The sequence below is a fragment of the Macaca mulatta genome, chromosome 14, assembly GCF_049350105.2.
Source record: "Macaca mulatta isolate MMU2019108-1 chromosome 14, T2T-MMU8v2.0, whole genome shotgun sequence".
Lineage (NCBI taxonomy): Eukaryota > Metazoa > Chordata > Mammalia > Primates > Cercopithecidae > Macaca > Macaca mulatta.
In genome coordinates this window covers 50388862-50403923 of record NC_133419.1, presented here as the reverse complement: position 1 = coordinate 50403923, position 15062 = coordinate 50388862, and the positions used below count along the sequence as shown (strand labels likewise).

The 15062-nt window shown below is 43.7% G+C and overlaps 1 protein-coding gene across 2 annotated transcripts; it reads left to right on the top strand.

The window, feature by feature from the left end:
* Nucleotides 1–2535: 2535 nt before the first annotated feature.
* CALCB (calcitonin related polypeptide beta) lies at nt 2536–9765 on the top strand. Of its 2 annotated transcripts, none has more exons than XM_001092199.5 (5): nt 2536–2667; nt 3740–3834; nt 4092–4229; nt 6023–6207; nt 6830–9765. In XM_001092199.5, the coding sequence occupies exons 2-4, from the start codon at nt 3749–3751 to the stop codon at nt 6180–6182; spliced, it is 384 nt and encodes a 127-aa protein (XP_001092199.1). In that variant the 5' UTR covers nt 2536–2667; nt 3740–3748; the 3' UTR covers nt 6183–6207; nt 6830–9765. The 2 variants fall into 2 exon arrangements, with proteins under 2 accessions (XP_001092199.1, XP_014970293.1); XM_015114807.3 differs by having other exon boundaries at nt 6023–6213.
* Nucleotides 9766–15062: the final 5297 nt, after the last annotated feature.

Here is a 15062-nt window from a genome sequence, read left to right as displayed (position 1 = left end):
AAGCAGGGTAGAGGGCACAGCCTTCATGCAGGTAGCACCTCCACCTTTCCACTAAGCAGCCATTTATCTGGGCTGGAATCAGGGACAAGGACACAGAAGTCTCCCCTAGAATCGCAGGGCTTTCGATAAAGGGGCTCCCAAGTGAAGGTAGCCTTGCTGTCCCTCATTGCATCCAAAAGGGAGCCCAACATCTAAAAATCTAAACAATTGAACTCATGGACCTAGAGAGTAGAGATGGTTACCAGAGGCTGGGTGTTCGTGATAGAGATGGGAATGGTTAAAGCGTACAAAAAAAAAAATTGAATATATACGACCTACCATTTGCTAGCACAACAGGGTGACTACAGTCAATAATAACTTAATTGTACATTTAAAAATAACTAAAACAGTGTAACTGGATTGTTTGTAACACAAAGGATACATGCTTGAGGGGACAGATACTCTACTCTCCATGATGTGATTATTACAATGTATGCTTGTATCAAAACATCTCATGTACCCCATAAATATATACACCTAGTATGCACCCACACACATTAAAAATTAAAAAACAAAGCAGAACCAAAAACACAAAAGCGAGTCCAACAGTCTAGACATAGAGAACCTTCACATACGTAGAAATACTCCTTAGAGAGCTGGAGTTCCTGGTGTGGTACTACAAAGGTCCTGGAAGTCCTCCTGCCTTACTTCGAGTTCGCCAGAGGCTGGAGCTACTTCTAGAACAGTTCTGGCTGCCTTCCCAGGGGAGGGGGGACTGCAGGTCACCCTGACTCAGTGCACTCTGCGCATCTGAGTTGCAGGCCGGGCGGGTCACCCGAGTCCGCGGTCCGGAGTCTTCGTGGGTGTTACCTGGAGTTTCCTTTGCACCGGTGCTGGAGGCCAGCCCTTCCTAGTCCCACCAGCTGGGTCCTGCCGCACGAAAAGGACCCAGAGGGCCTAGACAGACATCCCCTGAATTTCCTTCTGACCCACAGAAACAGTGAGCATCATCTGCAGGGGTTCCGCTAGCCCCTGGCTTTGCTTCCTGCCCAGCAGCCTCCAGCAAGGTTTCCCGAACGCTCTCTCCAGGAGTGCAGGGGGCGCCGACGGACTTATTTAGGGTCGCTGCTGCCAAGCGGCAAAGAGCGAACCTGAGGCCCGGGACTGGGGGCTGTGGTGAGAGGCGCCCCTTTCTTTCTTACCACCGCCCCTACCCCCAGCTCCCTCCTAGCCTATTCTGCCAAAGCTGGGATCTTCTCCTGGATCCCGGGAGCAAGAAGAGCTGGCAGCGCCGACTCCCAGAATCCGGCTTTCCTTAAGAAAAAACGGATAGGCTGAGTTCGTGTGCGTGGATGTGCATGTGTCGGTGTGCGTGTTTGGGGGACAGTATGTACCCCCGTTTGCATAAAACACGCCTGTTTTTGGAAACAGAAATACACGGGGTTGCTTTCGGGTCTGGGTGTGGTTAGTTTGGGTTGCTGCGCGCGCGCCCTTTTGGGAGCGGCTGGTGAGGGCGCATCTGTTCCAGTGAGTGCTGGCTGTCTGCTGGACTGTCTATGAATGCAGAAGGCAGAGCGTGTGGCGGGGATCCTGCGGTAATGCGCGCACCGGCTGGTCTGCAGTCGCGAGTAGAACGGGTGTGGAAATTCTTGGGCTGACCTGTGGGCTGCAGCACCCGCTCCGCTCCTCGGGTGGCAGCTGGACCCCAGCGCGCTCAGCTCTCAGCTGCTTCAGCGAAGTGGGGTAGGGGTGTGGAGCGAGACAGATAGAGACCCAGGCATAGACCATCTCCGCCAGGCAGCTTGGCAAACAGGGGGCAGAGTTGCAGGGCAGCTGTGTAAGCAAACTTCGGCGCGGCAGTGGAGGGTCCTGGCTTGGGGTGGTAGATGCTGGACCCGCAGTCGAGGATTTGGAGATACAGTGTCAGTTTAGCACTCTCCCCAACCTCTCTTCTGCTCCTGCCCATCCCAGAGGAGTGAGGTGGAGAAAGGTTGGCTGCCAGACTGGCACCAAAACAGCCTTCTTTTGGGGCCTAGGGTGCCAGGGCTCGAGGGGTCGGACGATATCCAGAGAAGCACCCCAGGTGGTCCAAAGAGATCAAATTTTGAGGACCCCTCCCTCCCCTTTTCCCTCCCCTTTTCTCTCCTCCACCACTCCTTCCCTGCGGTGGGCTCTTTCAGCTGTGGTCCCTTTAGAACCCAGGACTACTGCTCAACCTCGTCGGGGGTTCAGGTGCCTGGACTCGGGTCCCTCACTGCCGTGACAGGAGGGAGTGCGAGGCAGGAGTTTAGGAGCCAAGGAGGTGAGAGAAGCTCTGGCCCTTCATTGTAGGTGACGCCAAACTATCCTCGACTTGCCCCGACTCTTAGTTAGGTGAAAGTTCTCTGTTCTCTCCCAGGCTCTCCAGCTTCCCAAGCAATGACCTCAATGAAAAAAATGACAGCGGGGCGGACTGCCGGCGCTCCAGAGTACCAGTGCCGGCAGTGCGAGCTATGACGCAATCGGAGCTCGGTCGGTCCTTTGATTGGCTAGTCCTGGCCACTTTGGATTGGCCACGCGGACTGGTGGGGACCCCTCCCGCTATCTCTGTAATAAGAGCGGGGGTTCCGCAGGGAAGGTGCGCACAGCAGGCGTGGTGTTCATCCGGGGTCGACCAGCCGCTTGCGCTGCCCTGAAACTCGTCTCCAGGTGAGGAACTTCCCATTCCCCATTCCGCTCACTCTAATAACCTGCTTCTTCGATTAGTTCATTCGGTTTGCTCCATCACCCAGTTTGCTCCATCTGCCTGTCTGCCTCTCCACCGCCATCTGGTCCTACCTTACAGCGGTGGTCCTAGCTCTCTTCCAGGCTGCGGAGAAGGCAAGCGGTTAGGGTTGTCCCGGCATTTTTTCCTACCGGTGCTAGAGGAGCCCAAGCATCCCCATGGCTCAGCGTGGGCGCTAGAAGCACTGGGAGCCGAGGTAGGCGGGTCTGCGACCCTGCCGTTGGGGCCGTGCTGAGCGCAGAATTCTGCCGAGTTGGGTCCGGGAGCGCACTGAGCGGTCTTTGTCCTTCGGGATCATGTTTCGTCCCTGGGAGGTCGGAACCCTGAGCTTTCCTCTGAGGCGCCTCCTGGTGAGCCTTCCCGGGATTCCGGTCCGGATCTGAGGCAGTGTTGTTAGCCGACTAGAACCCTGGGCGCTCACCTCGCGGAGCTGCTGCTCAGCATCTGCTGCTAAAGTGCGCTCCGGTAGAGGGCTGGCTTTGCGGGCGAGTCCTGAGACACCCGTACCTGGCATATTAAAAATTTCCCCAGTTCCAAGACTGAGAGATGAGCGCTCCTTTCTAATCCACCCTTCCCACCTTCCCCTCGCATGCGTTGGCGCGAAGCCTAGCAGAGGAGAAGGCGAGAAGACAGGCGCAAGGGGAGAGCAGGTCTACAGCAAGGTGCGTCCACGCCTGGTTTCGGCATAAATCAGGGCAGAAGTGTGGGTTTGTGTGCACGGGCGCGTGTGGCTTCTGCCTGGCCTTCAACAAAATAGAACCAAAATTCATCTGTTCTCTCCACCCTTCCCCCAGGACACCTTTTTCTGCTTTATCAAGCCATTCACTCACTGCAATGTATCTCTTGAGATTCACAGCAGCCCTTCCTGCAAATGAAGGGAACAGAGGTTCAGGCAGGTGAAGTAACTTGCCTGAGGTCACACGGCGGTTGTGGCAGAGGCAGGACTGGAACCTAGATCTGTGATGGTGCAGTAGTAACGTCATCCTTCCTTTACAGAGAGGCGGCATGGGTTTCCAGAAGTTCTCCCCCTTCCTGGCTCTCAGTATCTTGGTCCTGTACCAGGCGGGCAGCCTCCAGGCGGCGCCATTCAGGTGAGACAGCCTGGAGCCACGGACGCCTTCTGCTCCCACTGCCCCTAGGACCGGACAGCTCTGTGCCTCTGAAGTCACGCGTGGCTCCTGGTGAATCAGTGCCCATAGGTGGACTCTGGCCTCATGCCCTGTCCCCTGGGAGTCGCGGTGGCCACATCCCCAGGGGAAGAAGCAGAGACCAGGAAGCCTGGCTGCCTATCCTGGGGAGGGGCAGGCAGTGGCTCACAGCCTGCACTGAGTTTGCTTTCCCTCCACAGGTCAGCCCTGGAGAGCAGCCCAGACCCGGCCACACTCAGTGAAGAGGAAGCGCGCCTCCTGCTGGCTGCACTGGTGCAGGACTATGTGCAGATGAAGGCCAGTGAGCTGGAGCAGGAGCAGGAGACAGGGGGCTACAGGTGAGGCTCCCCAAGCGCCCAGCACAGGGCCTCCTCTTCCCGCAGCATACCAAGAAGGCAGATCCCAAAAGGCAGGAGAGAACACACTGACCAGGAGTCCAGCAAGCTGATTTGTCCAGCGGGCTCCCTTTCTCAAGTTCCAAGGGAGACAGAGGTGCCAGTGCATCTGGAGGGACTGTGGTTAGACACAATAAAAAGCTCCGTTTCTGAAAGCTGTTAGGACATAGATGTAGAAGCTTTTTCTAGACATAGAAAAAACTCAATTTCTGAAAACTGATAGGAAATGAAATGGGGAGGTGTGGAATCGTTCACTGTGGGAATTGCTCTTGTAGTACTGGGAGATCTCCTAGCATTGGATGAGTTAAGACTGGTAAGGGTGAAGCCAGGGAGAGACCCAATATCTCACCCACCTCTCTTGAGCGTGAGGGACTGAATATCATGTGAATTCCAGAAAAAAATCATCCTTCCCCATTCAGCCCTTCTCTACATGGCCCTGGCCCACTGACCCTCTCAGCTTTCCTAATGGAGTGTGTGTGAGCTGCCCTCCTGCCTGCCCCACCTGATCCCACTCGACATGTCCCCTGCCTGGTCCAGCCTTTTGAGTGACTGCCCATGGGGACAGTCCCTAGTGCATGATACTGTCTGGCTTGTCCTTCCCTTGCAGGTTAAACAGTCCTAGATTTAAGTAGTGTAGTAATCTGAGTGCCTGTCTGCAGGGCACATACTTGCAGTACCTGAACAACTTTCATATGTTCCCTGGCATCAACTTCGGGCCTGAAATGCCTGGCAAGAATAGAGACATAGCCAGCAGCTTGCAGAGGGACCACTACCCCACTTCAGGGTACCCCTGATGGCAGCTGAACTCCTCTCGCCTCTCCTGATTCCCCTTCTTGCTCCACTTTATGAACCTGATGCATGTGGATTCCTCTCTGATTTGTCTTCATGCTGGTATTAGTAGCTTTGCTTATGGCAGAGAATGTTTTGAAGACCTCAGGATGGAAGGGAAGACAGCAGAACTTACTGACCACATTAGAGATAAGAGAAAATGAGGGAAGCTTCTTGAGACTGTAGAGGGTGTTATGACAGAGCCATCCAATTTCTGCTTCTAAATGTACTATCATAAAATAAGCACATCCTTAATGCCTTGGCATTTGATGAATCAATCTATTTTTCTAAAAGGAACTGAGCTGTGGTGCTCGTTGCTCTGGTCCACATCCAAGGCTTGTGGGTGTCCAGTGCCTATGCTCAGAAGTATCCCTAGCTTCAGGGTAGCTGGATATGGGGCTTGATGGGTCATCTCTGTGACCCAGCTCAAGCAGCAAGAACAGTGTGTGAAGGAGCTGGCAAGTACTTCTGGGAGAGGATGCTGTAAACCCTGTTCTCTGAGATTCTTCTGAAGACTTTAGGGAATTTCATTTTCCTGTGGTAAGGGGTAGTGTTGGTGCTTGTGGCTGGGGTATGGTCTCTATATACTCCTTGTGTATCTTGGGGTGGATCTGGGCCTTGTTGCCCACTTCTTCCTTGAATGGTAAGTGCAGGGTTTCAGCCCGTGCCCCATGGCTTGGAATTGTTTTTTCTTCTTTCTTTTCATGATGGTCTTTGGGCAGAGCTCCTGGCAAAGACTGCCAGGTCATTTCCCCTAACAGCTTTGATAATTGCAGTTTCAAGAAACACTTACTGTTAGGTGGTATGTCGAAGCGTTGCAGTTCTCTTTACGGAGATCCCATGAGGTGGCCTCCTCCCCCAGCTTTTCACTCACAGATCTTCTCTTCTTTCACCATCTTGCAAATCAGCTCTGCTGCCCAGAAGAGAGCCTGCAACACTGCCACCTGTGTGACTCATCGGCTGGCAGGCTTGCTGAGCAGATCAGGGGGCATGGTGAAGAGCAACTTCGTGCCCACCAATGTGGGTTCCAAAGCCTTTGGCAGGCGCCGCAGGGACCTTCAAGCCTGAGCAGATGAATGACTCCAGGAAGAAGGTAAAGGTAACTGCCCTTATGCTATGGGATGAGAGGGGGAAGGGACTTGGAGTTAAAACCTACATTTTGAAAACCTCTGCTCTGCTAGGTTCTTTAGGTTCCTTCTGTCCAGTTACATTCTTCCTGCTGAGGTAGTGAGTTCTTTCTAGAACCTAGCTTGATGTTAGAATGCCCTAGCATTCTGTGTCATTTTTCTGAGAAGAGAAATGGAAGGAAAAAAAAAAAAAAAAGCTTGCTGGATTCAGAAAGGGAGAGGTCTGCAAACCTTAACCAGGGCCAGTCTTCATTAATTAGGCTGGTTTCAGAAAGGGCTGAACCCATGACTACAGATTCAGATGGATGAGCTGTAATCATAACCTACTACCAAGATTAATAGATGCAGTTGAATTATTTTAGTCTTCATTTGCCTTACAAGCCTGCTTACCTCTCATATCCATAATTCATAAATGCTGTTTAAAGAAGCACTTCTGTAAATTAGTATTTTTTTAGTAATAATTGTGATTATTCATGACTTGTCTTCTACTTTTTTTCTCTTCTTTCTCCTTTTATCATCTTCTTCCTTTTTCTCTTCTTTCTCCTCCCCTTCTTCTCCCTCTTCTTCTTTTTTTTCCCCTCATCTCAGGTTATCATGAAACTGAACTCACCGTTTCTATTAATTTCTGTTGACAACAACTTGGTGAGAATGCCCCATGGAAGATATACATGTTTGCCTCCTAAGATACTGAAAAAAAGGCACCTTTGTCACTTGAAAGGAATGAAACTGAATGCAAAATAAGCTAATTCCATATTTATTGTGCATCATTTTTATATTTAATTCTATGTCCAGTAAATGTGATGGCATCTCTCATTGACTTATCTGGTAGCAAACTGGTACTTTGAGAGCCATCCTGTTGATCATGCAGCTCTGCCAAACCTTAGGGGGACAGGAAATCACTGCCTGTTGTGGTCTCTGAGGACACGTGGTAATGGTGATGCTGTGCCTTGTTATCTAAGAACATGACTGTATAATTTGTTTAAGAAAATGTCAATATTGTGCCATTTGTGAACTTCATCAAGATTAAAAGCATATTTTGGATACATCTGTTTCAAAACCTTGGTGATGCATTACAACTTGTTTTCCTATGTAATAATAATAATGATGATGATGATGATAATAAATATTTTTGAGTGCTTACTATGTATGGGCCAGATGTTATTTTAAAACAGTGCTTTATAACTGTGAATTCATTTAATCTTCATGACAAAACCATGAAGTAGATGCTATTATTCATGTCCGTTCACCTCTGAGGAAACAGAGGCAGGGAGAAGTCCAAGGTCACACACAGATAGATAGTGGTGGACCCAGGTATTGGGTTCCAGGGCTTACAGTGGAAATCACTGCACTATATGCCTTTCAACAGTGGCTCCTGATGTTTTTCAGAGACTTGTGAGCCATTCTTTGGCCTTGTTGCCTGATAAGGTAGACCCTCAGATTTTGGAGATGCATAACAAATTTTAAACATAAAAACAATCTAGTCTTTACATAATATAATGAATTTTTTGTACCCGTTTCTTGGCCTCAAAAACGATCAGTTGCTACTGTTGTTATGCCTGTATATCATCTATATCCCTTCCTCCAGTGTATTATCGTGTCAATATATCCATAAATAAATATTTCATCATGTATTTCCAAATGGGAAGGGCTTTTAAAATGTAATCACAATTTCATTTAACAACTAAAATATATGTACAATAATTTAAAATTCTTTCATGGTTCAAATTCTCCATGTATCATGTAATATAAATGATAAGATGAAGAATTTACATATATTTATATATATGTGAAACCAGGGCTCAGATTGCTGCTGGTTAATAATAAGTTTTAATTTAAGGCTCTTACAAATTAGAGGTTCCTCCCTCATCTATTTTCTGCCTTGTTGTTTATTTGTTGGAGAGACTAAGTTATTTGTCCAATAAAGAGTTCTACATTCTGCATCCCTGTGGTTAGGTTTAACAGTTATGTCCTGTGTATCAGCAGTTGGATCTCGAGTGAGTGATGGGGAAAAGAAATAGGGGATGAGACCAGAGAGTAGATGAAGGCAAAGACAGATTATATAGTACTTTGTAGGGCATAGGAAACACTGGCTTTTTATTAGTCAGTCTCTAGTCAGGAAAACAGGAACTACCTCAGTAATTTTAACAGAAATAATTTAATAAAAGGAGTTAGCTAAATCAGTATTAGTGTAGTGACAAAACGAAAGAGAAGAGTAATTTAGAGACAGAAACCATAGGAAGAGGCCACCATCCTTGAGTCTATGGGAATAAAGAGAAGAGGGGAGGTAAGCAGGATCTAGAGCCTTCAGGAGGATTCTCAGACCAATCAAGATGGGAAGCTGGCAGATGCTGGTATCTCTGAGGGGTTATCTCTGGTATCTCTGAGGCGATTCTAGAAGTAGGGAAAAACAAAACAAAACTTAAAACTGGAAACAACCTCACTGCCAGGGTAGAGCATCTCTGTGGGTGATGCCAACAGAAATAAAAGTCGAAATTGGAAGGAACCTGTTTCTTCTTATTCCAGATGCCTCTTGTCTCCTCTTAGGACCCTCAATTAGCAGAGCCTAAAAGGGGTTCAGCTGACAGAGGAAAACTGGTTTGCAAAGTCCCAGCCTTAGTATTTCATAGTAAATATGGGATTTTAAATTTACATATAGGGAAGTTCATTTTTGTGTGATGTACCATTATATGAGTTTAAAAAATATATTGTCATCCAATTACCACCACCATGGAGATATAAAACAGTTCTATTCCTTCCCCGAATTCTTTCATGTTTCCCCTTTGCAGTCAATCACTCCTTCCACCCTCAGCCTCCGATCACGACTGTTCTGTTTTTTGTCCCTATAGTTTTGTCTTCCCGAGAATGTCATATGCATGTAGCTTTTTGGTCTATCTTTTACTCAGCATAAGGCATTTGAGATTGATCCATATGGCTGGATGTATCAATGGCTTGCTTCTCTTTATTACTGTGTAGTATTACATTCCTGCATTGTGCCACAGTTGATTTATCAATTTACCCAAAGAAGGACACTTGAGTTGTTTCTCATTTGGAATTTACGAATGGAGGTGCTATAAACATTCATGGATAGATTTTTGTGTGAAGAGGAGTGTAATGGGCTGAATAGGGCACCCAAAATGTGTGCATGTCCTAATCACTGGAACCTATGTTTTTACCTCAGCTAATGTAATTAAGAATCTTAAAATGAGATCATCCTGAATTATCCAGGTGTGTCCTAAATCCAATGATATATCCTTATAAGAGATTCACTCAGAAGACACATGTGGAGATGGTGACATGACAGAGGCAAGGAGGCACAAGGCAAGGAAGTCTGTGTCTACCAGAAGCCAGAATCACAGAACAGTCTCTGGAAGAAGAGCAGTGCTGCTGATACCTCGATTTTGGACTTCCAGCTTCCAGAACTGTGAGAGAATAATTTCTGTTGTTTTAAGCCACAAAGTTTGTGGTAATTTGTTATGACAGCCCTAGAAAACTCATACAATAAATTTTCATTTCTTTTGGGTAAATGCCTCGGACTGGGATTGCTCGGTTATTTGGAAAGTGTGTGCTTAACTCTATAAGAAATTGCCAAACTCTTTTCTGAAATGGCTGTATCACTTTGGCTTCTTGCCAATCATGTATGAGAGCTGTAGTATTTCCACAAATAGGTATGTAGCAGTATCTCATTACTGTTTTATTTTGCATTTCCCTAATGACTAATGATGTTGAGCATCTATTTTACCATATGTTTATCACCTTTATTGAAGCATCTGTTTAAATCTTCTGCTAAATTTTTATTGGTTTGCTTGCTTTATTATTGTTGAGTTTTTAGAGTTCTTTATATGTTGTGGATACAAGATTGTTTTCAGATATATAATTTAGAAACTTCCTTCTCCTGAATCTGCGGATTGTTTTTTCATTTTCTTAGCAGTGTCTCTCACAGAGAAAAAGTTTTAATTTGAGTGAGATCCAATTCATCATTGTTTTTCTTTTATGTACTGTGCTTTTGGTTCATGTCTAAGAACTCTTTGCCTAACTAAGGTCCCAAGGTCACAATAACCTTATTTTATACTTTCTTGTAAAAGTTTTATAGTTTTATATTTTATATGTAGGTTAGTGATCTATTTTGAGTTAATTTTTGTATAAGGTGAGAGGCATAGCTTGAAATTCATACCTGTGAATATAGATACCCAATTGTTTCAGTGCCATTTGTTAAAAAGACTGTTATTTCACCATTTCATTGCCTCTGCACCTTTGTCAAAAAGCAATTGATCATATTTGTGTGGGTATATTTCTGGGTTCTCAATTCTGTCTAATTGATTGATTTGACCGTTCTTTTGCCAATGCTGTGCTGTCTTGATTAGTGTAGTGTTAAAGCGAATCTCAAAACCAGGTAATGTGAGTCTTCCAACATTATTCATTCTTGTTCAAAAAGATTTTAGCTACATCTAAAATATTTTCTACATCTTTTGTACATTTTAGAATCAGTGTGTCAGTATCTACAAAATTTCTGATGAGATTTTTAATGGGATTGTGTTAAATCAGTAGGTTAATTTTGGAAGAATTAGCATATTAATAATATTAAGTCATCCAATTCATGAACACAATACATGTTTTCACTTTCTTAGGTTTTCTTTTTTTTTTTTTTATCAGTGTTTTCAGTTTTCAACAGAAAGATTCTACACATATCTTGTTAGATTTGTAACTGTTTTATTTTTTGGTGCTAATGTAAATGGTACTTAAACATTTTTATTTTAATTGTTCATTGCTAGTAGATGGAAATACAATATTTAAAATATTAACATTGTATACTGTGACCTTGCTAAACTAAATTATTCATTTTATGAGTTTTTTTGGTTGTTGTTTCTTTCTGGGTTTTCTATGTAGACAGTTACATTTTCTTCGAGTAGAGTTAGTTTGAGTTCTCCCTTTTACATCAACTTATCTTTCATTTCTTTTTATTGACATATTACACTGGCTATAACTTCCAATATGATGTTGAATTGGAGTAATAAGTACAGACATCCTACTCAATCTTTGTGGTGATATTAAATACAAGTCCATACATTCTTTGGTACTACTTCCTTCAAAATGGGAAGTCAATATCCCCTTTCCTTAAGTGTGAATTCTATTGACTGATTTGCTTCTAACAATAGAATGTGACAGAGGAGATGGTATGTGACACACACTTAGAACATATAAGGTATTATAGTATCCTCCTTGCTTTCTTTCTTGGGTTACTTGCTCTGGGGGAAGTTAGATGACTTGTGAAGACATTCAAGCACCTATGAGAGGCCTACATAGCATGGAACTGAGGTGTCCTGACAATAGCCATGTGTGAGCAAAGTGGGGTTGCAATCAGCTTCGTTGGTGCCAGTTAAGCCTTCAGATGACTGTAACCCCAGTGGATACCCTGCCTGCAGCCTCATGAGAGACCTTGAGCAAGCACCATCAAGCTAAGTCATTTCTAAATTCCTAACCCACAGAAACTTTGAACAAAAAAAATTGTTGTTTTAGGCCACTAAGCTTTGGGGTAGTTTGTTATGTAGCAATCAATAATACAGTCTTTCAACATTAAATATGTTAGCTATAAATTTTTTAATAGATACTCTTCGTCAGGTTAAGAACCTTCCATAGAGGGGAACAACACACACTGGGGCTTATTAGAGGGTGGAAGGTGGGAGGACAGAGAGAATCAGGAAAAATAACTAATGGATACTAGGTTTAATACCTGGGTGATGAAGTAATCTATACTGCAAATCCCCATGACACATGGTTATCTATGTAACAAACCTGCACATCCTGCACATGTACCCCTGAACTTAAAAGTTAAAAAAAAAGAAAAAATAATTCCAAGTGTTTTTCCTCCATCTATTGATATAGTCATAATTTTTTTCTTTAGTTTGTGAATATGGTAAATTAATTGACTTGAAAATGTTGAAACAGACTTGCATTTTCAGAATAAACTCTACTTGGTTGTGATGTATTATTCTTTTTATATACTGCATGAATCTATTTGCTAATAAATTTATAGAAGAATATTTTGAGTTTATGTTCAAGGAGAGCATTAGTTTGTGATTATAATATTTTTGTTTTTAGGGTGTTAGGGTACTGCTAGCCTCATAAAATTAGTTGGGAAGTATTCCCTTCTCTTGTTTTCTGGCAGAGATTTTTTGGAATTGATATTACTTCTTCCTTAAATGTTTGTAATAATTTACCAGTGACGCCTCCTGGGCCTGGGTTTTCCTTGTAGAAAAGTTTTCAACTATATATTAAATGTATTTAATGCATATGTAGGACCATTTTTATAGGACATTTCCTTCCTGAATGAGTTTTGGTAGTTTATGCCTTTCAAGGGATAGATTCATTTTTATCTAAGTTGATGAATTTATGGGCAGAATTATTCATAGTATTCCTTTATTATTGTTGTTATTGTCTGTAGGGTATGCATTAACACCTTCACTTTCATTAATGATATTGGTAGTTTGTCTTCTTTTTCTTTTTTTCTTGGTCATTCTGGCTAGAGGATATAATTTATTGATCTTTACAAAGATTGAGCTTTTGGTTTCATTGTTTTTCTTTGTTTTCTATTTGTAATGTTATTGATTTATACATTTATTGTTATTACTCCTTTCTTCTTTTTTCTTTGGTTATTATATAAAATTATTTTTCCATTTTCTTAGGGGGAAAGCTTAGGTTGCTGATTTGAAACCTTTCTTTCTTTTTTTCCCCTAATGTAAGTATTTAAAGTTATAAATTTCCCTCAAAGCACTGTTTTAACTATAAATTTTGTTTTGTGATATTTTAATTTTTATTCAAGTCCAAATCTCTTCTAATTTATTTGAGAAATCTTTTTAATATAGTTTTTTTGGAAATGTATCATTAATTTCCAAATATTGCAGAATTTTTCAATTTTGTTTTTGATTTACATTTTAATTATGTGCATGATTTCAATTTTAAATATATATGTTAATTATTATTATTTCAATAGTTTTTGTGGAACAGACGGTGTTTAGTTACATGGATAAGTTCTTTAGGTGTAATTTCTGAGATTTTGGTGCACCCATCACCCGAGCAGTGTACAGTGCACCCAAGGCGTAGTCTTTTCTCCCTAACCCCCCTCCTGCACTTCCCCCAAGTCCCCAGAGTCCATTATATCATTCTTATGCCTTGCATCCTCATAGCTTAGCATTAATTTAAATTTCTAAATTTTAAACTTAAATTTTTGGCAATCAAGTGTATTAATATTTTCCTTTATAATTTCTTTTTTACCCTCAAAAACAGCTTCCCCCATGTGCAACTACACCAAGCTTTTGTTTATATGTGCCTTAACTCTATGAATGGCAAAATTGTCAGAGACGATTTTTCAGGCATATTATACTTATAATCCAACTGGAATTTACTTTGTTGTGTGGGAATCAGAATATTGTCTGCAGCTTTTCATTAAGCTAAGCATATGAGGACGCAAAGGCATAAACATCATAGCATAGCGCTTGGTTAAGGAATAGCCATACTTTAAAAATTTTTAATTATGGCCGTTTCTTTTTTTTTTTTTTTTTTTTTTTTGAGACGGAGTCTCGCTCTGTCGCCCAGGCTGGAGTGCAGTGGCCGAATCTCAGCTCACTGCAAGCTCCGTTATGGCCGTTTCTTAATCAAAAAATCAGCCGGGCGCTGTGGCTCATGCCTGTAAACCCAGCACTTTGGGAGGCCGAGATAGGCGGATCACCCGAGGTCGGGAGTTTGAGACTAGCCTGACCAACATGGAGAAACCCTGTCTCCACCAAAAATACAAAATTAGGCGGACACGGCGACGCATGCCTGTAATCCCAGCTACTTGGGAGACTGAGGCAGAAGAATCGCTTGAACCCGGGAGGCAGAGGTTACGATGAGCTGAGATCACGCCATTGCAGTCCAGCCTGGGCAACAAGAGTGAAACTCCGTCTAAAAACAAAACAAAATACAAACAAACAAAAACTACTGGATGTTGGTGTGGATGTGGTGAAAAGGGTACACTTTTACACTGTTGGTGGGAAGGTAAACAAGTACGACCACTATGGAAAACAATGTGGAGATTCCCTAAAGAGCTAAAAATAGATCTATCACTTGATCCAGCAATCTTACTCCTGGGTATCTACCCATAGGGAAAAAAGTCATTATATGAAAAAGATGCTTGCTTACGCATGTTTTATATTATAGCAGCACAATTTACAATTGCAAATATATGGAACCAGCCCAAATGCCCATCAATCAACAAGTTGATAAAGAAAATGTGGTGTGGGCCGGGCGCGGTGGCTCAAGCCTGTAATCCCGGCACTTTGGGAGGCCAAGGCGGGCGGATCACGAGGTCAGGACATCGAGACCATCCTGGCTAACACGGTGAAACTCCGTCTCTACTAAAAAAAAAAAAAAATACAAAAAACTAGCCGGGCGAGGTGGCGGGCGCCTGTAGTCCCAGCTTCTCAGGAGGCTGAGGCAGGGGAATGGCGTGAACCCGGGAGGCGGAGCTTGCAGTGAGCCGAGATCCGGCCACTGCACTCCAGCCTGGGAGGCAGAGCGAGACTCCGTCTCAAAAAAAAAAAAAAAAAAAAAGAAAATGTGGTGTGTATACATACCATGAAATACTGCTCAGCCATAAAAAGGAACGAAAAAATAGCATTTGCAGCAAGCTGGATGGAATTGTAATTCTAAGTGTAGTAACTCAGGAATGGAAAACCAAATATCGTATGTTCTCACTCATGAGTGGGAGCTAAGCTATGAGGATGCAAAGGCATACGAATGATTCAATAAACCTTGGGTACTTGGGGGAAAAGGGTGGGAGGGGATC